Source organism: Leuciscus leuciscus (assembly GCF_965113295.1).
Source record: "Leuciscus leuciscus genome assembly, chromosome: 6".
NCBI classification, from domain to species: Eukaryota; Metazoa; Chordata; class Actinopteri; order Cypriniformes; family Leuciscidae; genus Leuciscus; species Leuciscus leuciscus.
This window is the reverse complement of record NC_138730.1, coordinates 7,155,749-7,180,877: the sequence shown is the minus strand read 5'-3', so window position 1 is coordinate 7,180,877 and position 25,129 is coordinate 7,155,749. Positions and strand designations below refer to the sequence as shown.

Here is a 25,129-nt window from a genome sequence, read left to right as displayed (position 1 = left end):
ATATAGACTGTTGGATGACCCTGTGATACTGATAATACAGTCAGATGGAATAATCTACGATTAGCTGTCTCTTCCCTGGAGACTCAATCAGGTAACAAAAAAGTGGGGAAACGAGACATCTGGCCTTTCCGTCGGGTCGTTTGTCCAGTTACAGAGAATGTACGGAAAATCCGACACAATACGGATCAGTGTTCGTGTTTCTATGTATCTTGCTCTGTTGAGCGGCATAATTGATTCTACGTAGGCCATACTGGGTTAACACCATGCCTTTCCAGTTAAGGATTGTTTTCCCCTACGCTATGAGTACACAACGAACAAGTCAATTTCATTCGGACCGAATGCAATGATTGGACGAGCATTTTTTTTTTAATAACTATGTTTTCAGTGGTGTATTAAGACCTTATATAATGAACCGTTAGGTTTTTATTAGCTTAGAAAGAGCGATTTCTATCTACATACACCGTGGGTCTCCTTAAATTGAAATAGCCATTTTGCACCGCCATATTTCTACAGGAGCCCTAAATGAACAAACTGCTCTACAGAGCGCATTTCGTCACTGTGCTGTTCTTCATGCAATGAAGCAAGCTAAAGTCAGCGAATAAAACACTGACGCAATGATATAACTGTTACGGAATTATGTAATTTCGTATAATGTTTTGAGTTTGTATATTGTTTGTATTTGTATTTATTTTGTTATTGTTATTTTTTGTGTGTGTGCTTATTTTGCTGCTTTGTTTTAGGATTACGATGATTAGCTGTGAGCTGGCTCCACCCCTTTACGTGGGTTTAAGACCGTGCTTCCGTTTCCAGAGGACGAGTTGTTGCGATTCCGGGCCGGTCGCACTTCTCCTGGCTCCTCTCCAGCCGTCAGACCATTGTTGTAGCAGCCTATATGTTAATTACTTTTGTTTTGTTTTTGTTTTTAGTGGTGTTCTTTGTAGGGTTGACCTGCCCTTTTCTTTTGAAATCCTGTTCGTTCTGTTTTGTTAGAGTATGGAGGGTAATTTGTTGTAATTTTGATTTTGGATACTTTGAGGGAAGTTATAGTTGCCTATTTTATTTATTATCTGTTTTGTTTGTTATTTTGGGCCTTGGGTCTTCCTGAAGACTATAACACCTACTGTTTTTTTGTTACTTTATTTGGTTACATCTAACTTTCAAATTGTTCAAGTTTTTTTGTCTTAATAAAACGTTTATCGTTTTTTCTTGATTTTTGAAGTCACTTGAGTTCTTTGGGTCTGACGACTGGGCGTGGGAGACATGTTTATTTATTTTATTCTTTTGTTACGATTAACCCTAGACGAATCGTAATAATAACATTTTTTGTTTTACTGAATAATTAAGTAAATATAATTTCTAATTTTTTCTTTGTAAAGAAACCTCATTGCTTAACTGGCTACTCTCTGCTGTCTCAGACGACAACGTCTTTTCCTGTCAGACACCGCAACTTCTGCTATTTGCGATTCGCAACCTCACCACTAGATGGCGCTAAGATTTACACACTGCACCTTTAATATTTAGGCCACTTCGATTGTTGATTGCTATCAGGATGTGAAGAGAGTTCCAACCTACATAGGCTTACAAAAAGTGTTTTTTATTTTATATTGCCTACCTTACCTTTAAACTACACCCATTATTAAAAGCACTTTGCATATATGAATTCAATTTTGTTGTCAAAGCACGGACATGTACTTGTACATTTTATTTTCTGCCCATAAGTGTCGTAACTCTAGAGATCTCAGACTTTAGTTTTAACTTGAGATTTTTCACAGGCTTCTATAGTATGCTTTTATTGATGGTGTAGTGAAAACTCTTGCTGTATGTATTAGTGACACGCCCCCACAGCGGCAGCACACTATAGTGATGTGTGTGTGCGTGTTCAGCGGGTTCCTTCTACGCCAGTGGACACGTGCCATATGGGGCCGGTCGGTTCTGGCTCGGATCGTCGGTCTCGTGCAGTGTCCGCCGTCACGAGCCCAGAGCCCGCTGTCACGTGATCCCCGCCGCAGCTGAAGGAGAGCGGACAGCGATTCAAGGAGAACGTCTCATTCACACGTCTTTATTTGACAGCATGCACTTCATAGAGAGTCGAAAGAATATTTCCAAAGCTATGCATTAACCCGCTCGTGTGACGTGTGTGCTGCAGATGATGTGTCGCGTATGAATATGATGCGCTTTATTCTAGACTGCCTGCGGCCGGCACGAGCGCGCGCTGCAGCCGCTGCCAGGTACACGAATGCATGATCCTTATCTTTATACATATCAGCAGCTGCACGCAGTCTATGTCTTTAAATGCGATTTTACCGACATCCTTCAAAAAACATCACCTTGCACGTCGAGGTTAATTATGCACTGAAATAATAATGCCATAAGGTTTGCATGTACTGTACGTATATGATTCATCATCCTGACATCATCTGACACGTATGGATTGCATAATCTTGAACGTATGTCTGCAGGGATCTTGTGTTTATATGCGCTTAAATCAGAGCCATGGAAATCATACTGAAATCTTGCGGAAATATTGGCATTTCAGTTTGCTTCATTACGTGATTTATTGTTTCAGGGACACGGAGCTTCAGGCTCAGGGTAACGACTATTCTGACGATAAGGAAATCAAGGTAACGTTACAGTGTTATTTTCTGCACGATACACAGGCTCTGTAGAAGTAGCAGCACTGATGAGCTCTAGCTGTAATTTACGGCCACTTTAGTGCTGTCTTCCTCTGCGTCTGAAGCGCGCATCTCTTCAGCGCATTACTCTGGAAGAGTCAGTCGTCGATATTTGTTTTGCATAGCGTTTGATGTGAGATTTACTTTATTGTCATGATTGTATATTTTTAACCGTGATATGGTTTCTCAAAATACAAGTTCCATGCCAGTCTTTATTCGTGTGTTAGTGTTGGAGATCAGCAACATGTGTGATATACCACAGAGATCATAAATTAATGTCGTGACGGGCTAGACACCCCTTAAGAAAAATGCGCCATATGATATATGATCTGGCACATTGATACCGGCTGAGGTAAAAAGCCCCTGGTTGTGATTCAAATACTTTACCTAAAATAATGTATTTTGAGCAATTGGGTTTATGTTTGTTCAAAATATATCAGCAACAGTTGTTTTATTTTGATGAATAAAATAATAAACATTCATTCAAAAAGTACACACAAGTGTTTTGCCACCACTGTCATTAAAATAGGTTATAAATACATTTTTAAAATACAGTAAAACGTAATTAAACAAAATAAACTTTCTGGAAGCAATGATGACTTCAAATGAATATGACTTTGATAAAATCAAGGTATACCGAACCATTATTTGTTAGCACTGTTAGCACGCTTCTAACAAATGCAAACACTCTCTCAGAGAATGTGTGTTTGTCAGTTATTTGAGAATAACTCTGTTTAAAAACACTTTGTTTTTCTGTGTCAAACTCAGACCGGTTTTCACAGCACTTTTGGGGAGAAAAAATATCGACTTGTGGTAACACTTTATTTTATAGTGTCCTTGTTACACATTACATGTAGTTACTGTAGTAATAACTACAAATGATGCATAATTACATGCAATTAACCCTAAACCAAACCACAATCCTTAACCTAATCCTATATGAAGTACATGTTGTTAATTATTAATACTTAGTACTTAATGTATAAATACACTGTACTACGGACACCTTAAAATAAAGTGTAACTTGTTGTGCGCTAGACTTTGGGTTCACCCAAGTTTTTTGAAAAGTTGTAGGAAGTTGGAAAAATGTTCTCTCATAATCTGCACAAAAGGTCATAGGACTTATGTGATAGAAGATGACATACAGTACGGCTGTTATCAGTGATAAAGAGTTTAGTGATTTAGATCAGGGTAACATATCCTCATGAATATATCCTCAGGGTCTGAAGGATGAGGTGCATATGGAACAGGAGACTCTTCAGACGGTCAAGGCTTTGTGCCGTGACACACAGGAGAGCATGGAGAAGCTGGAAGAGAGGAAGACACAGCTGAAGGAAGAGCTGAAGGTGATCTATGACCTCCAGAAACGGGAGCGGGAAGTGGTAAGCAAATCTTTAAATGATTTCTGGAGAAATGTTCCTGTTTAAAGGGTTATTTCAGGTTAAATACAACTCAAGCTCTAAATGGATCAGTATCCTACTGTCAGTTACCACAGAAATTCATTTTTACTCACCCCTCAAATCATTTTCATTGTCAATCTACAGCACATGTGTCAAACTGTGCTCCTGGAAAGCCACTGTCCTGCAGAGCTTAGCTCCAGCCAACTCCAACAAGTTAACAACACCTAAAGACCTGGATCAGCTGTTTAATTAGGGTTGGAGCTGAACTCTGCAGAACAGTGTTTGACGTCCCCGGATTACAGGCCAGTGCCGTGAAGCCAAGGCTGCGTTTACACTGGTACTAAAGAAAATCACATTTTTTACTCACTGAACCACTTCCAACTGTTGTTTTAAATCAGACACACATCCGATATCTGGACATCTGACCTGTGTCTAAACGTGTATATCTGATTCCCCTCGGAATGCCAAGCCACCGCAAGGCGACAGCAACACGGTTCCCACAGAGATCGCTTTTTAATGTCATATCATGAAGCAGAGGTGTCAGGCTCTGGAAATGAAGCCAAAAGATCCACTCGCGAGTGAAACAGAAATATTTATTGATAATACAGGAAATAGATAGAGATGCTGGTCAGGCGTCGTGGGCAGAGAATGATATGGGCTCGGTAACGCAGGGACGCATGGGCAGATAGTCCAGGCAATCACAGATGATCCTCAGGAGTACAGGAGATGAAAAGGCAAGAACCAGGAACGAAGTCTCAGGAACTGCAAGCATGGAGAATACTCCAGGAGAACACAAAACGATCTGACAAAGACAGGACGAAATCACAGACAATAAACAGGACGCCAATCATGAAACTCAGCTGCCGCTGATCCACTCATCAGCAGCGATAATGAGCCACACCCACCACACACACACACACACACAACATAGCGAGGGCGAGTCAGTGAACCCATGAACCGTGACAAGATGTGCCTGTATGTGCTCACACTAAAACTCTTTTTTCCCCCTCTTTCCCCGCCAGCGTTTTTCACCAAATTTCCATGGCCCCCAGAATATTTTGTTGTATGACTATCTGAACATGCAATATATAAAAAGAAAGAACAGAGCCTCTGGTTTAAAAAATATATATTTAATTGTTATGTTGTGTTATGTTATTATATAAATAAACAAGCAGCTTCACTATTACATGCTGACGCACGCAGGTAATTCAAACTCACAATCTCTCTCTCTCTCTGTCTCTCTCTCTCTCTCTCTGTCTCTCTCTCTCTCTCTCTTGTTAATTCCTTCTTATTCATTCCAAAAAAAATGAAATCTTACTGTGCTTCTAAACCAACAAATAAACATTACCACTATTTTCCGGTCTATATCGGTTCAGTCAGATTTTGCACTGCAAACATCCATGACAGATTTGAACTGATCCATGCTGGCAAATAATCATGGCCACCCGATTGGTTGAATTATAAAATAATTTTAGTAAAGCCATTTAAAACCCGAGGGTGATGAACCATGTCGCATAATAAAGCGATCAACAACAGAATCATTTTGGGCGTGGATTAATGTAAACACAGATATCGGATACCAGTCGTGTCTAATGTGAGTGTAAACTGGCAGGACAAAACATTGGATATGATCCAGTTATAAGATCAGATCTGTTCATTAAGACTTGCCGTGTACACGCAGCCCAGGACGGGTGTGATGTCAGCTCTTCTTGCTTGATTAAAGACAGAAACATTACTGCGTTCTGAACCATTGGCGGAGTCATGCTGGCGGGAAGGCCGGCCAAAAGAGCACTGCAGTAGTCCAATCTTCAAATTGTAAGAGCTTGGATGAATAAGATGCGAGTGTACTTAAAAAGGAAGGCAGACTTAGACGTTTTTGTTAATGTTTCGCTTAATGCAGATAATCCAGTTTTCTGATGCTATTTGAATAGAGATCGAGCGATTACACAATTAATACACTTTTCTACTGGTGGGTCTCTAATAGCATACAAATGTCATTACAGCACAGTGTGCTCACAGGTACAGTTAGTTATTTAATGCATCGTTTGTTTTTACATGTACATTTATGCATTCAGCAAGTGCTTTTATCCAAAGCGACTTACAAAAGAGGAACAAAAGCAATCGTCAGAGAGCCAAAAATATTTGTAATATGCAATGCAAGGTTTATTAGACCACTAGATTAGGAAGCAAGCTAGAGAAGAGGAGAAATGCTGTGTCTTCAGCTGCTTCTTGAAAACATTGTAACAAATGAAGTCCCTGTTTCGGAACAAAACAAACTATCTATAGGTGTGAAAACGCCCTAAAACTCACTTTTTTTTTTTTTTTACTTTTTAAAAAACTTTATAGTTAACTCTTTCCCTTCCAGCTTTTCTTTTACTTTTTTTTTTTTAAGTTGCCATATGTGATGGTTTCAGGAGTTCATGTGGAAGTTGGCAGCTCATTCCGCCAGAGAGGAACAGAGAGAGTGAAGGTTTTGGAGAGTGACTGTGCCTCATTGTGAATAGGGTTGTGTATCGTTTGAATGTTAGCGTTTACAATTCCTGTGCCGATTCTGCTTATTGATTCCAATTCTCATTGATTCCCAGTTTCGAAATAAGCAAATCAGCAATAGCAAAAAATAAATACATCTTAACAAAGTTAAAAAATTTTAATCAAATATAAAAAGCAGGTTTATGAGGCTGCTGTCACTTTAAGAGCTAACGCACGGATCCAATATACTGTTACACATGCGTTTTCTTTCTCAACTGTTCACATTCATGTTTGCGAGGATATTTTGACATAATTTGTGTGAATTGAGTTCTCTTTCATAACCACATTAAAATGCACACACAGGAATCGATAAGCAAAATAATTTATTTTATTTCATAACAAGTATCCCATTCCTGAACTTAAGTATCCAATTCAAAAATCGGAATCAATATTCGTTTTCCAACCCTAATTGTGAATGAACAACAAGGCGTTGCTCATTCACTGACCATATCTGGTGGGAGGGAAAGCCAGCGGCAAAGCCTTAAATTTGATTCTGGCCACAACTGGGAGCCAGTGGGGTGAAGTCAGGATGGGTGTGACATGGGTTCTCTTTGGCTGATTGAAGACCAGACATACTGCCACGTTCTGGGTCATCTGCAGAGGTTTAGTCGTGCTGGCTGGAAGGCCCGCCGGTAGAACATTGCAGTAGTCCAGTCGTGAAATGACAAGAGCTTGGACGAGGAGCTTTACCGCATGTCCTGACAGGAAGGGTCTGATTTGTGGACCTGCGTGACCAGTAGGGTTGGGTATTGGTTGGGTTTTATCCGATACCAGTACCTACTCGGTATTTTTCTTAAACCGGTACTTAAGAAAACGAAACCGCACACACTTTATCAAAAAAATAATACCTATGTGTGTTTTCTGAAAAAGATTTTCTGATTTCTGATTAAATAAAAAATTGTGCCGTTTAAAAGGCTACTGATGTAGCCTAAAACACTTAAGTTAAGATCAAAATTTTGTCTTCTCATATTATTTATATATATTATATATTATATTAGACTTTTACAAAACAGAGAAATATCTGACACTGAGCAGAAATATTTAACACACATAGTATAGCCTCATATAAATATACTTGATATACTTCATACTTGATATGCAAGATTTGCAGTTGGCATTAAAATACTAGACTTACCCGAAGAGGAACACTGCAGCTGAACTTGAACTTTAGTCGAGAGTGTCAGAGGTTTTGGGTTCTAATCTGCATTCGTAGTTTTTTGTTTGTTTGTTTGTAGTTGTTTTTTTTAAACCGATTATGCTCATCAGTGGTTGTATATCAAGCAGGGACACTTTGTGTGCATTAGGCTATATTTTTTTATTTCACCAGAACTAATAGATATGAGGCGCCGTCTAGGGCTTAAATCGAACTTCATTCACGCACACATAAAACGCTTGCATACACATATACTAAGTAGTCACACATACATGTATACTGCTAAATGCTCCAACTATATGAAATGCACAACGTCACATCTAAAGTCGCTCACGCACACACACACACACACACACACAAACTCTACACACACGAGACGCGCGGAATTCTCCGCGCACATACTCATCTGAGACGCGAGCACACGCACACACAAACTCTCCGCGCACATACTCATCTGAGACGCGAGCACGCACACACAAACTCTCCGCGCACATACTCATATAGACGACGCCTCATAAATAGATCGATCTCTGCAACGTATTGAAGCGCGCATCCGAGTGAAGAAAGTGCGGTGTGCGCGAGCCACAAGAGAAAACACTGTATCCGCGCCACTGATCGCAGCGGCAACGAGCACTTCGATCATTTAAAAAAAAACAGTTCAGCGCTAGATCGTCTCTTATTTAACAAACGAACTAAATGAATGCTCTGCTGGTTAACTAGAGATGTTTTGTTATTGGATCATTCGTGCCGCGAGATGTTTTATAGGGGGCGGTGAAAAAAGTCAGGCACCGAAAGTTTCGTTCTTATTCGGTCTCGATACTACCGTTTACATCAGAACCGGTTCTCTATTAGAACCGAGTTTCGGTACCCAACCCTAGTGACCAGGCCGTTGTTATTGTTACAGTGTTGTTATTGACCATTGGGAGGCAATATAGGCATGGGGATAGCTAGCAAGTTGGTTGGAGTTAGTAACTGGGAAGATTTGAAAGATAACAATTACCTTTGGGTGGCAGTAGAGAGAAGGTGATTTTGGACAACTGGTTGTGTTCATGTTTTGTATGCACATGCTGGACCTTGTTTGAAGAAGTGATGACAATAGGACAGTGGTGGTGTGTCTTTGAAGATTTTTGGAGAATTAAGGAAGGTACTGAGCAATATTAAGGAACTTGAATTTACTGAAGTTAATTCATATACTCGTACGCCACTCCCAAGTCACCTCTGGCTTTATTGAAAAGGCGTTACACATGGTGTTAAAACAATGGTAACTTACTAGAAATACTGCAGTATCCATTTAGTAACCATGGTTTTAGTAACCATAACTGTAGTATAATTGTGATTGCTATGGTTTTACTACAAATGCTATGTTAAAACAAGTATTGTTAATTTGTGTAGGTTAGAGTAGGGCTTTGGTGTGGAGTTTCTGTTGTATTCGCAAATACAGTTTTACACATGCACACAGAAAAAACACAATATACATATTGCAGTGATGGCCCTTTACTGTAAGTTAGTATTAGAATTGGGATACAAATACAGTTTACCACAATTTACACCAGGTTTGGGGTACAAATAAAACATGGCCTTAAGTCGCTGCCATCTGTTTGTGTGTCTGACCTTGTGTGTGTGCAGCTGCAGTGCCTGCAGGAGGAGCAGCAGGACTTGGAGCAGACCGTACAGCAGTACGACAGCGAGCTGTGTGCTGCGGCTGAAGACCTGCTCCAGATCCAGCGGGAAGTGGCGTATGCCAGAGCACACGCAGAAAGCCTGCATGAACAGATCTCTCCGCTGCAGGACGTGTTCGAGGAGATCGTACAGGTCACAATTCAGTCTTTTGCATATTTTTGGTATCAGTTCAAATAGACACTTCACATAATTAATTAACTAAGTGAAATTATGCTTTGGTATACAGTTTTATAAATTTAGATTCTAGCTTTGCTACATCTCTTTTCTACATCTAAGGTGTGGTGTGGACCCAAAATAAACAGGAACACAGCAAATATATGTAAATATTGTGTATATATATATATATATATATATATATATATATACACTGAAAGCACAGTCTTTAGGAGTGGGATGAGAAAACATCCATAAAAACTTGCTACATACAGAAACTAAAATTAATAGAAGAAATGAGGGCTAAAATACAATATTTCTCTAACTCCTCTACTTACCAAGACAAAAGAGAAAGTAAAAACAGTATTTAAATCTTTTAATTAACTATTTGATAAAGTAATAGCAAATTAACTCATATAATATTGAGAAGAGCCCCGTCGGACACAGTAATACCTTTTTCCCTGCTATTTCAATCACAGGCTGAACCCACATTAGTAATGAAGTCTAGTAAAGAGAGAGGATTGAACCCCACTGAATCAACAATTAACGGATTTAACCTGAATAATGACTTTACTGTTTTCTTTTTAGAGCTGCTTTACAGCAGAATTGAACTCTGTTTGCACCATTGAATCACTGTTTTCCTGTTTATCAATGTAAAGCTGCTTTGAAACCATCTGTATTGTATAAAGCACTATAGAAATATAGGTGACTTGACTTGAGAGAAAACAATAGGTCAAAACAGCAACATACTTTATTTATATAAATATATATCCATACTGCACATATATATATATTTTAAATCTCTATGGAAAATAGTGTTTTCAAAATACCAACATTTCATTCGATTCACGATTCTTGGTTGCGAAAACTAGTATGCTATTTTATTTGAGGTTCACTTATAAGGTTTGTGTAGTTTTTTTGTCAAAAAAATAAATAATAATAACAATACATGACTGTTTTACATCCTGTCTGTGATCTGATTTGAGCCCTATTGTCTTTGTGACTTCAATGCCTAGGCCACTATTATAATTGGCCTACATCAACTCAAGTGAAATCGCAAAAAAAAACAAAAAAAAAACACGATTACACGTACACGTATACGTGTCATTACATCACCCCCAATTTTGGCAAGTGCTGCATACATGAAATGCCCAAAATAAAAAGGTTACTGCTCATAAGTAATTCTGAATAGAAACATAACACACATACATTTAGAAAGCCAACCCTTGAGAGTTTATAGTTCAAGACTCAAAATTAACCAGACTGTTATTAATATTGAGATATATAAGCTCAAACATATTTTGAACTAAAATAATCCAGGATCACCAGTGATCCCTGACAGGTAAGGGGTTAAAAGCAGTTACATAATGCAAAAAATTGCAAAAAAAATACAAAAATAAAACACGATTACACGTGTATAACTGTTTTCAAAACGCCAGATGGCAACGGGTTGGTCCTGAACTCTTTTGCTCTTGTCAAATCAAATACTAGATTCCTTCAAAGTCCATTAATGAAATCTTGAATGTCACAAAGTTAGTGTGTTTTCTACAGTAAACTGAGCTGAATTGGCACAAAGTCTCTAAAACGCTTTAGACATAATATCAAAGTTTCAGCAGTCTGTACCAATACCTGTAAAATTTCACAAACCAATTTCAGTACCACAGCAAAAATGAATTTGCAGTGGAACACCCTCCATTTAACAGCTATTTTATGTACAACAATTTTTATGAATTAATCATTAATATAGATATTAATGCAAAGGGTATAACAGTGACTCACTGTCTCTTTGTCGCCTTCATGTAACATTCTTAGTTAAATTACTCAGGCCCTGTTTACAGGTATTAAGATGTGTTTTGGTCAATTAGGGATGTGCCTGTCACAATACGCTAAGAGTGTGTGAAGTGAATGAGTGTAAACTCTAGATTAGGACGATTCTAAGGGCCCTCAGAGTCCATCTCAGGCGGTTGAAAATTTAAAAGCTGGTTGCTTATTTGTGCTCTTTTGAAGATTTCCACTTGAGAACCACTGTATTAGACCTCATTGACAAGCAAAAGCTATTGTTTGTCAACCATAAACAGAATTTCTGTAAGAGACTGTTTATTTTTTATTATTTTTATGCATATATTGATCTGTTCATTCCTTAAAGCTCATGAATAAAGGAGGCTTTCTCCAGATTTGTAGTAGCCCTAGCTCTGTGGCCAGCAGAATCTCAAACTCCAACTTTAAAGTATAATGCTGCTATAGAGGATGTATGTGAAAATGTCAGTAAAAACCAAATTTTTAACTGTATACCTGAACCTAAATGTGGTATAGCTAAACCTTCCAGCAATCCTGAGTTGTGCCATGACACAAAGATAATCAAACTAAGTTTAACCAAGCAAAATAAAATAATTTTTTTTAGTTTTGCTATACCAATATATAGAGGCAATCACTCGAACAAAAATTAGAACAATTTAAAATGGTCAAGCCACATTTATTGGACCACTTGAGATGGATTGTCCCATCATTGACATTGCTCATGATTCTCGATGTGCAATCTCTTACTTGTTTACAATGTGTACATTTAATGTGATGTTTTCTTTTTTAATTTACTTCTTTTTTTCTTTTTTTTGAATAGGTTAAAAAGAAGCTGGGTGAGCTGGTTGCTGGCCTCATAACAGGTGAAAGTGCAATGACTGAGATGACAGAAGATGCTGATTGTGTGGGTTTGGACCAGGAGTTGGTTTTAAAAGTGGATGTTGTAGAAAGCGAGTGTGATCATGTCTACAGTGAGAAGATCTTGTCCAAACAGGAAAGAGAGGAAGTAGATTATGTTGAGCAGGAGAGCACCCCAGAGGAGCTTGATAAAATGCAGTATTCAACGGAGAACTTGGTATGTCCATTGGCATTCAGTGTGCTCCAAGTTGTTTATAAGTTTGTTGAACTCATGATCTGTTATTGATTACAGAAGAGCAGTGGCTCGTCGTCTTTTACTGAGATCACATTGACGGAGGTCAAAGAGGAGGATGTTATGTTCAGATCAACCACTCCACAGGTAGGACACACATACACAGAGCTTGTACCTGCTGTTTTGCATTGTTGTGGGATGTGTTCAGTCAATTTTTAGTTTGCCAGATCTGTTTATTATTTAGTTTACAGATTTAGTTTATTCAGATCTGTTGATTGCCTTAAAAGTGCATTGCTTGTTTAATTGTTTTCAAACTGCAGTTCGCATTCACACTAGTGGTCGACCGATATATAGCCAAGGCCGATATATCGGCCGATATTTGGCATTTTTGAAATATCGGCATCGGCCGATACGTTTTTCTGATTGGCCGATGTGTTTGAAGCGGGACTTTTATTTTGACGGCGCTCCGGATTTTTATTTTGACGGGCGGCGCTGAGAACACACCAGCGCCATAAGAGAACGGCAACGGCAGCTCCTCAGATCACATTCTCCGTCTTCATTAACGATCTCTGTCAGTCATATCTAATACTTTGTTAGACAGAACTGGTAAACAAAGAAAGGAAATGGTATGCGAAGTAAGTAAAGTAAAGCATTTGCTTTTATATTATTTGTAACAGAAAAGGCAAACAATCTCAGGCTAAAATACTTTAGCATTTGCCGTCAATATTCAGCAAATGCGCATCTATATAATTTAAACAAATCTCTGAATATCTAATAAACATTTAATTTCACAAACCTTGCAGATTTAATCGAATCCAGCTGTGATATCTTGTGAAGTGTGCATTACTGTCTGCAAGTGACGGTCGGTCCGTGCGAAATGAGTGAATGCGAACAGAAGATCAGCTTCACTGGAGACGCGATCGAAAAACTTTAAAGGTCCTTGCACACTGAATCCGAAATTTTCGCATGCGTTTTTTTTCGTATCCGTCATTCTGTGGCTCTAAATAGTCAAAACACCATTCAAATGCTTGTTACGGATGCGAAAAACGCAGAAAATCGAACCCAAACCCGAATTTTTTTTTTGACAGACGAAACTTTCGGAGTCAGTGTGCAAGTATGATTGACATAACGTGAGGTCGTATTTATTTTTTAACGTGCGAAAATTTTGGACGCGAATTTCGGAATCAGTGTGCAAGGGCCTTTTGATATATAACCATTTGCCAACTGTGTCATATTCATATCGTTTTCACTGTGCTGTATGTAAAATTAGCGTTACCTTGACTTTATTTAAAAAAATATGATTACCAGCACGAAATTACCAGATTACTGAGTGCCCTGTTACAGTGTTTACCTTCTTTTTATTCACATTCATATATTTCTAAACAATTACTTTGTGAAAAATACTGTAATAGGATTGCAGATTCAAGAAGTTGCCATCTAAAGTATAAAAGCATGTTTATTTTAAAGATTTGTTTTCTAATTTATTTCTAATTTATTAAATATTGATTAAAATAAATATATATAAAAATATCGGCTTTATATCGGCCTTCGGCCACCCTGCTCTCTAAGATATCGGCATCGGCCATCAAAAAACCAATATCGGTCAACCACTAATTCACACAATGTAAGTATTTCTGTTGCACATTTCTAGAGGAAACGTCACAAAGTCCTGTACATCCAAATGTAAAAAAAGAAAACAAATAAGAGTGACATTTTAAAAACAAACAATCAGATAAAAAAACTGAGTAATACAAAACTATTTAGTCAAAAGCAAGATTAAACAAGTGGGTTTTTAGCTGATTTTTAAAAGTGTCCAGAGATCTTAAGTCTATAGGGAGAGCATTCCACAATTTGGGAGCAACAACCTTAAAGGCACAGTCAACTTTAAGGCCCATTCACACCAAGAATGATAACTATAAAGATAACTATATTAGCGTCCACACCAGCTGACTTCTAAGCGCACGCTTGTCTGTCACTTTAAATGCTCTTTAAAGCGGGATGGATTCTGATTGGCTGTCAATGTTTTTATTGTTTATCAGGTGGATTGTTCTGAAAGTGATTCCAACGATATTGTTTCTCTGTGCCGTTATCGTTATAGCTGAGGATTGAACTCTGCTATTCTTTAATTTTGAGAAAAAAATGTAGTACTATACTATACCTTTATCGTTATCCTTGGTTATCGTCCTTGGCGTGAACGGGAATATTGTATTTGGTCTAGAACAAAGGACGGCTAAAAAGATCTGTTCAGAGGATCTCAGATTCCTGCTGGAGTTATAAGGTTGCAAACAACTCTTTTATATAATCAGGAGCTTGACCATGCAATGCTCTACACACTATCTCAAGAATTTGAAATTGAATTCTAAATGTAACTGGGAGCCAATGTAAAGAAATTAAAATTGGTGTTACATGTGATCTCTTTAATGACTTAGTTAAAATCTAGGTGGCAGTTTTTTTAACCACTTGTAATCGTTTCACAGATGAATTACTAAGACAAGAAGTAATGTTTAACAGAATAAGATAAAGGGCCAAGACTGTCCATCACCTTTGGGAGAACAAATTATCTACCATCCAGCCCTTTATAGAGTTTATGCAATTTAGAATTTACAATTTACGCGCAGCTTTGCTATCTTTTTCCAAAAATTCTAAATGTCGGACGTTAACGGAGTCGGAGCGTTAACGGGGCAATATGCTTTCAAATGTAAGTATATTTACGTTACCAAACATTTGTTTTAAAAAAATAATTACATCCATTATGTTATGGGTCAAATTGACCCGCACTGTTTAAACACACTTGACAGTCAAAGAATCAATATGATTAAAAAGGAGTTTATTGATTTAAAAACGATTATATTCCTGAGTGAACAGAACTGCGTCCATAGCAACGCTCTGTTTTTCATTTTCACTGACGTAATGACGTGCACTTGCTAGCCTGTTCCAGAGCCGTTGAAAAACGTGTTCTCCGAATGCTAAAGAGGAGCCTCGCCTAGCCTCTGAAGGAAGTGACTTGGAAGGACCAGTCCTGCCAAGGAAGTATCCTTGACATTGAGAAACACCTACTGTGAGCCTCTCAACTGATACAGTGATCAACATTTTCAAAAGTAGCAGTAATATCTAAAAGAACCAGTACAGGACATTACCTGCATCACTCATAGTGTATTAATTAGGTGTGAGAGAAAAAATCGATTCTTAGATGCATCGCGGTGCGGACACCAACGAGATTCAAAGAATGACCAGCACAGGGCATGTAGTGAATTAAAGGGTTTTGCATTTTCAGGTGCGCTTGAAGTCTGTTATATATACCAGACATATTGTTTGCATTATCATAGCTTTGTCCACGGCAATTTGACAAGTCCAACCCCAAGTCTCGCATCATTTTTAGTAAGGTTTAGCAAGGTTTTCACCTGTGTGGCTATGGAGGGGCTCAAATCCAAGAAATCTTTCAACTACTTTGCCCTCAGCACTAAAAAATCTAAAAATAAATGTCAACTGGTCTACATGAGAAAGATCTGGTGTTGAATCTACAATTACAGAGAAATATTTGGCCTGTTGGATTTCAGCTGCTATGATGTTCTTAGTTTTCTCGCCCATTAATGAGATAAACTCTTCATAGATTCGAGAGGACAAGTTAGAGGTCTTACCTTTGCCCTTTTGCCCATGCTTCTTTAAATGTTCTTGTAAAAAGGTTTCAAACTCTGCAATCAGTTCAAGCAAACCAAGATAACTCCCGTTGTGCGGTGATCCCAGTTTTTCGTCACATCCCTCGGAATGGCCCTTCTCTCCCAAAAACTTGACAACAGCTTCTACACGCCTTAAGACCTCCTTCCAATAGTTTTATCTCTTTTTCTCTATCTGCCGGCAAATCGAAGCATCCACTGTAGATACGTGTTTGGCTCTGTTAAAGTCTTAAATTTAGATACAGTTCGATTTCAGTTCAGCAATGGTCAGATTAAGGAAAAACAAAGTGAAAAAAACAGCGAGTAACTATAAAATCCACTCTAAAACAATCTTTGAAAAAAATCTGTTTTTACTAAATCAATTGTAAAACTGAACAAGAAATGTGTTTTTTTTTTTCTGATACTGGGCACTCAATAGCTTGCGGTTTCTGTCTTGAAACAGTCTGATTCTTCTGATATGGAGAGGGAAGACTTTGAGATTGTTCAACCCAGTCAAGCAACAAACAAACAGTTTGACTTCTTCCATCCAAACCCCTTCACTTATGGTGAGTGATTGTTATGGCGTGATTGTTTCTGGACTGTACATTTACATGTGTATAATGATTTTTTAATGATTTCCAGGTGATGTATTTGGAGATGACCATTTTCCAAAGGTTGATGTGACAGGTTGGTAACTTTGTTTAAAACTTGACGTTTTTCCTGTGATGATGTGTACATATTTAAAATAAAGTTTTGAGTAAGTTTTATTCAAACTGCACAATAACAAAAATGCATTAGTGTTAGGGAATCTTCTTTAAAGCTATCTTCCAAAGCTACCAACTAATAATTTAAGTAGCTAATACAGTTACACTGCAGTTACTTAACTACAGTCATTTTTGCAATCAGAACACTATTTTATAAGGTACACAACAATAAGGAACTCAATTAGGATGAGAGCATTAAACTAGAACAAACAAATTTACTCAAAATTTGTTATAAAAAAAGAGTAACAATGTAATCTATGTAACAGAATCAAGTTCATAATGCCAAATATCATTACAATGGATAATAATGGGGCTTTTCACACTACTTAACCATGTTATCTTTTAGGGAAGAGAAAAAAAAAGTTAAAACATTTGTAATTTTAAAAGGGGGTTACACTGCTTTTGTGGGGTAGCTTAACACTGCTTTTGTGGGGTAGCTCCACATTGCAGTTCCAGAGGTAAACAGTATGATGTGATGATTCTTACATTTATGGTGAAAACTTACAAACTGGGTATAGACAGGTATATAAGAGCCCAAATGACGAGTGTAACACAGAATGTTGTAATGGGAAGAAGGAGGCGGGAACCGGTGAACGTTCAAAAGACTTTAATAAATACATAAATAACATAACGAAAGTAAAGGCAGCAGTCCCTCACGGACGACTGCTGCCACATACAATAAAACAGAAACAAAACACAACATAAATCCAGGCCTGTGCTCTCTCGTTCTTTACTGTCGTCGCTCCTCCTTTTATGCTTCTGCTCCTCCGTGAGAGATACGAGACCGGTGCGTCGCGCAGGTGTCGCTCATCAGCAATCACCCTACCGGCCTCGCGGCCACAATGAGCATATAAAAATGCAAATAAAAAAGTTAACCCAGGAGTTTAAAAATGTACCGTGCAAAACTTGAATTTCTAGGATTAATTACTATCCCAGGGAAAAGACTGAAGTGAGTGGAAAAGGATAACCCAAGATTCCGTTAACCCATGATTTTAGAAAAACCCAAGGTTAACGATTTTAAGTGTGAAAAGCCCAAATTCTGCACAGGCATATCTACATGAGAGAAGGTTTGATTATCACCTTTGTTTGCTCTGCTGTATAACTGCATGTGCAATACTATTTAAAAAATGTGCTTGTTACTGGAAAAGTTACACTGCTTTGAAAAGAATTTAGCTGATGATAAATGTTGCACTGCTACTTATAGTTAGCTATTCCCAACCCAGAAACGCACTAATTGCAGAGAATAAGAGAGTCAATCCATTCTCAGACAGTGACTAATATGGTGCTGTTTTTCTCAGAGCAATTACCAAGGGACCCGTTTAAAGGCACAGACCCTTTTGCCTCTGACACTCTCCTGGTTAACATGCCAGAGGAAAAGCATTGTCAGGATGACTTCATCACTACAGAGAACAGTCTTCCAGACACTGTACACTACCCTCTCCAGTCCTCTGTAAAAGACTATGGTACCTTTAATACTCCCATCAACATGCCACTAGTTGCTGACTTCAAACAGTCCACTGGAGAGCTTGATTGTGTGTCCATGTCCACTGAAAACAGGAGTCTTGAATCTTGCAGTGACACCAATTCTGGTGTACACATAAATGCCCAACAAGACCAAAATCACGATGATGTGCAACCAGATCTATCAAATGAGGCTCAGTTCAATGAAGAGTGTGTCCGTGAATCTGGCTCTAGTCACAGTTCTACAGTGTTTAATTCTTTTGATGCCGATTCCAGTATATTTGCTGAAGCTGAAGGATTGGAGGACAGAGTTGAAGTTCAGGATGGATCCAGTTTTATTAAAAGAGCTAACTCACTGTGTGGTCTACAGAGAATCATTGCAGGGTCCTATACTGGGTTTCCTCTAAGTCCGTGTGACCCTGAGCCGCTCCCAGGCATAAGTGATATTGAGAAGATTTTTGAGCATCATATCTCTTCTGAACAAAATGCTGTAAATGACAAAGATTGTTCTCATTCAGAACTTGGAAATACTGAGAGTTTCTCCAGCGATCATAGTCCAGGTACTCTGTGTGAAGAGTTGCATGATATAAATAGTAATGCCTCTACTTCTCCTTCCATTTGTGCTTCTCAACCCTCTGCTTTAGATGTAAATGACTACAAATATGGAGATATGTTCTTTTTCACTGTGAGATTAGATCCTGGTAGCCCTGAACTACATAATCATAGTCCAGTTTGTCCTGAGCCAAATGAAATAAAGAAAGATGAGTCCCATGAGCAGTTGCCTTGGAAGGATCCTGCTTTGAGCCCTGAATTCAATGATATAGATGAATTTGAATGTTGCAGTCCAAAGCCTGAGGACACAGAACAACACAGCCAGATTACAGAACAGAATGACCAGAACAATTTTGAGAATGTGGAGCAGGAGATCACGACAAACAGTGACCCTCCTAAATGTAATGAAGTATTAGGGTCTGATTCTGAGAGGGCGGATTTACATATTCCATGTCTTACATTTGAGGATTCAGATGCTTGCCAAATCCTGTCTAATTCAGAGTGGAATGACCAATGGAAGGCAAATCTCACTGCAGCTGAACATGTTCCTGATTCATCATTCCTGGATACAGATAGTAGTACACCAAATTCTCCAGTTCAAGACCTCCTTTGTCTGCAAAGTAAGACAGATGCATCAGCTACTGACCAGGTTTTTGTCTATGAGCAACTCATCCCCGAATCCAGTAGTTCACAACAGCACAGCCCGTCTTGCTCTGAAACCTTGGCCATGAGTAAATTCGAACTCCAGTATTTTGACCCATTCAGTCCCATACCTGCTGAGCCGGTCGATTGTGTATCTGAATTAGAAGAAATGAACACTGTTGTTCATGAAGCTCCAAGACTAGATTCTGGTTATCATGAAGTTGATACCCCTGCCCCTTTTAGTCCAGAACCTACTTACAAAAGCAAATGTAGCATTGACTTTCAAGGCCAAGGTTTGGAAACCTGTAAGCAGAGCAACTCTGAAATCCATGTCCCTGATCCATTCAGTCCTGAATCAGTTGATACAGGGATATTTGACTCAGAAACAGAAAACTGTGAGTCTGGTAATATTATTACAAAGTGTCACTTCTTCAGTCCTCAACAAGTTTACACAGATTTAAATAATCCAGAGGACAAGCAGATGTCTTTCATCAATACTGTGTCCTATGATATGCTAAGTGATCATCTCAGTGGATCCGAACTTGATGATTGTTACGCCTTTGGTTCTTGCCCATCTAATGAGGAGAGCTATGCTTATAGTAGTGAGGAAAATGTAATTACTGGACCCATCCGAGATGGATCTGATGTTTCTGGAGAATTCAAACCTAGCTCCATGGTGTCAAATGCTAGTCATTTTAATCAAGTAATCCACAGCGGTTCTGAATGGAGTACCTCTGAAATGAGCCTTCCCAACCCTGAGGCGTTTGACCCAATGAAAAACAACTTTTTTGATTTTAATACAACTGAAATTGGCTCATTTGTGACCAACATAAGCCAAGAAGCTGAAGAGGCTACACATTGTGCTGGAAAAGTCACTAAAAAGGCTGACCTTACTGAAATTGACTATTTCTGTACTGAGCTCAGTAAAATGGTATCCTCAAGTTCATCTGATTCTGTTCAACAAAGTGTTGCTGAGATGTTATTTGGCTCGGATCCGGACACCTCAAGCTTTTACCCCTGGGATTTTGAAAAGCAGCAACACAGTTGTTAGTTTTCACTCACCATGTGCTTTAATCGATCTAATTAAATCACAGTTGCATTTACATTTGACTTTATCATGGTTATATCCAGCCAAAAAAATTATAAAAAAATGTGTAAATGTGTTTGTAAATGTGAAAATGTCTAACCTTGGACTGCAAATTGGCGGTCAACCTCATGTGTCTCACTTTTGTAGCTACATTTCTAATTTCCGTTTAATTTCAGTTATGTAGTGTTTACATTATGTTATTTTTTTTTATTTTTTTTCAAATGCCAATAATAATCAAATACTAACTGCTGATATGTAGCATAATAAATATGTAACATTTTAAACGTCCTTTGCTGGACTTTGGAGTTATGTCCATTCAACATGAATTTCCCATGGCATGCTTAGTAAACGGACAGATGAGGCACAAAAGTTTCCATTTTGAGGGAACTTCGACACTGCGTCATTACATTAACGCTATGGGAACGTCTTGTCTGAATCACGTGTGCACATATGCCAATCCCTTTGGCCACAGATGAAGTCAAGTGACACTATGCGCACCCCATGGTTTGGGTCCTGTATCTGTTGAGGCAGAATGGCGACTCAGATCATAGGGTTTGCTGATGGAGCTGCTGGATGAGCCTGAGACAGGCACTGCCCTTTCTCTTGCTCTTTCCAGACTCAGAGGGTCCCGTTCTGGACTTGGAAGCTCACTTTGTGATTTCTTGCGATCTGGACAAGGAGCTGCGTTGTATGGGGTCCCGGTTTTGAGGAGCTAAATGTTGAGGAAGGTTCTAGATCAGGTGCAGCTGGCGGGCAGCCGATGTTAGGCTAAAGCCCTATTCGGACGGGACTAGTTTTCCAAACGACGTTTGAGTTACATTTCTTATCAACCTACGTCTGTGATTTCATGTACGGATTCGGACGGGACTAACATCTCCGTGTTTATTACCGAGGTAGGAGTGTCTGTGTTTTACATGTGGGCATTGCAGAAGATCACGTGTTCAGAATGCGTGGATTGCGTATGAAATATAAAGTAAAACATCCTAACGTTAGTGTTTTGTAAACATTTTATAAAAATTGTAGTATAAAAAAACTAAACCTACATTTATCATCATGATTTTATATAAATGGGTTCTTAAAATAAACCCACTGGAATAAAAAGTTTTAACTTATATAATTTACACGTTATGTAATTAAGTGCAGAAATGAAAGTAATCTTACCTGAAACTGATATTAGGCTACAGTAGCCAGTCTTAACAGTTTCATTTTTTTATTTCTTCGCAGTGTACCGAACACATCTACATCCATTATCGGTGCGCAAAAAGCAGAAACTTGAATACCGGCGCGATAGCGAGAGATTGTACGGTAGTTCACGTTGACCAAAACACACAAGAAAAGGCGTTTTGGAAAAAAAACATTTTCGGCAATCACAGACATTCGCATTCGGACGGGATTAGATTTCTCTGAGGACCGCCGAGTTTGACGAAAAACAGTAGGTGATTTGCTCTGGAATTTTTACAGAGGTCGTGTGAGAAAAAGACAGACATGGCAGATTCTGACAGGATTAAAATCTCAAAGTACGTCTGTGAAACAGAAATTTCTCTAACGTCCCCCTGTGAAACTAGTCCCGTCCGAATAGGGCTTTAGTTAAACATTGTTTGGTCCGATCAGGCGCCTCGTAAACTGGAGGAGCGCTTCCTTACAAGTGGTCAGGCACAGCCACCAAAGCGGAACCTCCGCTTCTTTCCTGACCTCCATAATGTGATCCGCATTGCTGTTGTGTGTTGATCAGAAATCAGAGCTTTGACAAGATTAATATCAACTAAAATACTTAATCATACAGGTGAAACTTGAAAAATTTGAATATTGTGCAAAAGTTCATTTATTTCAGTAATTCAACTTAAAAGTTGAAACTAATATATTTTATAGACTCATTTCATGCCTACGGCCTCTGCCTCTCGTCCTGAGTAAACCTCTAGGAGGGAGAAGCAGAAGGTGCTCTCCACTATGGTAAAGCAAAAGCAGATTCTGTTGCTTAAGCAGGAGTTAAAGTTTTTAACTTTACTTTATAGGTTTTTACAGCCTTTACTTGCTGGTACCCAAGTACAACAGGGATTTGCGTCCCATTCTCAATCTACGTCTTTTTAACCGTTCTCTGCAGATTCAAGAGAACGGTTCAAGATGTTGACTTTGACAAGCTTATCGTGTCTAAAATTCTGAGGATTGGTTTGTCGCGACAGACTTTAAGGACGAATACTTCCACATAGAGATATTGCCTGTGCACAGGAAGTCCCTGAGGTTCGCTTTTGGGGGAAAAGCTTACCAGTATTTTTCCCTTCAGCCTAGCCTTTTCTCCTCGCACTTTCAGCAAGTGCGTGGATTCAGCTCTGGCTCTGTTGTGACTCCAGGGCAATCGTGTTCTAAATTATATAGATGACTGGTTAATATTGGCTATGTTGGAGGAGTTGCAGGTTTGACATCAAGATGTCATCCTTGCTCATCTAAGGAGTTTGGATCTAAGACTAAAACACAAGAAAAGTGTTTTGTCACCAATCGAGAGGACTACTGTGACTACATCAACTACCAATTCCATTCTCACCTTGGTGGGAAGCTTGAGGCTAGGTCAGGAGATTTCCATCCGTCAGTGCCAGAAACTGTTGTGTCTGATGGCTGCAGCCACCAAAATAATACCATTGGGATTGCTACACATGAGGCCCATCCAGTGGTGGCTCAGGAACAAGTGTTTTCACCCCTTATGAAGTCCTATGCTTATAATAAGGGTTATGTGCAGAGGGCTTTGTGCCCTTTCTATTTGGAGTAATCCCCGGTTTCTCACCATGGCTCCCTCTCTCGGGGGGTGTTGCCATCGCAAAACAATAACGACGGACATCTCTGATGGGATGCTGTAAAGGCCCTCATTTCATGTGGCAAATCAAGTGCCTGAAAATGAGGTGCTGTGTTGTTGGAATTGAGACACTTCCTCCCAGATCTCAGGGGCTACCATGTCAATATGGCGGTGTGGGTTATAATGTTTCTAAAGCATCAACGCAATGACGCAGTGTTCCCTCGATAGGGAACGTCTCAGGGTTACTAATGTAACCCGGTTCCCTGAGGTGGGAACGAGATGCTGCGTCGTGTTGCCATACACGGCTTCTTCAGACAATAGAATCTGGTGATGCTGTATTCAGGCACCATTTTATAGATGCAAGTGAAATACTGTCTAGCGTCTTCTGACTTCGTCCATGGTGCGTGTGTACACTTGATTCCCTACAGAGGACAAAGCAGGTATAGAAGAGAGATGTATGGTTTCCTACTGACTTAACTGATTTTTTAAAATACTAACTGAAAGAAAAGTGTGTTATGGCACTAAATGTCTGTTTACATGTCATAATATAAATATAATGTGACTATAGTGTGCAAATTTGATCACATTACAAGCTTGGAAAATGTATAACTTATAAAAACCAGAGTAATAAGAAATACTGCATCCTCATTTTCATTTTGAATTATATATAAATTTTGCACACAGAATTTGAAATAATTTCAGAAAGTGTGGACAATATCTAGGTCTAGAAGATAAATCACCTTAAGAAAAGCACCTCTGTAGAGGGATTTAAAAGTGTGTTTCTGATCTAGCTAACAGGTGAATGAAGACAACAGCACAGGTGAGAATATATGCCCCACAAAACAAGCCGGAGCTAAAGATGGCGAGTAACCAGAGTGCAAACTGGACAATGGGGTGGGGTGACACATTACAACCAATTACATTGGTTTATAAAACAGCAGAGTAGAAACATTTATTTTGAATGCTGCATTTTTTAAATTGTTTTATTGTAATTTATTGTGTTGTATTTTATCAATAAACATTCATATCACTTCTCTGCTGAATAATTTTATCTAGTTTTTCACTTTTATTTTATGCACAATTTTTTTTTTTTTTAGCTTGTTTAAAAAGAACCCATGTAGGCAATAGTATTTCTCTATAATCCACAAGTATCACTGTAAAAAGTAACTATGTATAATAGAACTATATACTTTACTGAATACCCCTTTTGCTTTTGTTTAGAAATGAATCATAGTCATCACTTGATAAATAAAAAGTATTAATCACAGTTAAGGTCTTTTTTACTCTCCTTCTTAAAATCTTAAAAAAGTCCTCACATTACCTATTGCAGATTTACAGCTCCAAGTGATTTTTTTATTTGCTAGTTAAGCAGCTATATGGCATAAGTATTAATAATTGAATCTAATTTCATCCTGTACATTAGTAGATTAAGAATCGTTTAACTGACACCTCTGAGTCCAGAGCTTTAATTCATTGAAAGTCTTTGGGATGTGCTGGAGGAGACTTTACAGAGTGCTGGACTCTTGCATTGTCAATTCAAGATCTTGACCAAACACTGATGCACCTCTTGATGGAAAAAAATATCACACCATTTATTTTACAATTTAAGCCTGATGAATCTTAACATTGTCATCCTGCAATATGGCAATGATGTGTCTTTCTACATGGTCGTTTCAAGAAATGAAAATCTACGCACTCCATCAATTAGGTT

At 38.6% G+C, this 25,129-nt stretch overlaps 1 protein-coding gene across 1 annotated transcript; it reads left to right on the top strand.

Annotated features, from left to right (window-relative positions):
* Window positions 1-1,862: 1,862 nt before the first annotated feature.
* Window positions 1,863-24,646, top strand: LOC309501918 (uncharacterized protein). Its single transcript, XM_082174201.1, has 9 exons — window positions 1,863-2,228; window positions 2,567-2,621; window positions 3,893-4,054; window positions 9,381-9,566; window positions 12,205-12,459; window positions 12,535-12,621; window positions 16,591-16,693; window positions 16,770-16,814; window positions 18,190-24,646. The coding sequence occupies exons 1-9, from the start codon at window positions 2,161-2,163 to the stop codon at window positions 20,595-20,597; spliced, it is 3,369 nt and encodes a 1,122-aa protein (XP_082030327.1). The 5' UTR covers window positions 1,863-2,160; the 3' UTR covers window positions 20,598-24,646.
* Window positions 24,647-25,129: the final 483 nt, after the last annotated feature.

What these genes read in the sequence shown, in the direction of transcription:
- LOC309501918 (XM_082174201.1), top strand. Translation starts at nt 2,161, where the DNA reads ATGAATATGATGCGCTTTATTCTAGACTGCCTGCGGCCGGCACGAGCG. An exon ending in TGTTCGAGGAGATCGTACAG is followed by an intron (nt 9,567 to 12,204) that starts GTCACAATTCAG and finishes TTTTTTGAATAG; the next exon opens with GTTAAAAAGAAGCTGGGTGA. An exon ending in TCAGATCAACCACTCCACAG is followed by an intron (nt 12,622 to 16,590) that starts GTAGGACACACA and finishes GTCTTGAAACAG; the next exon opens with TCTGATTCTTCTGATATGGA.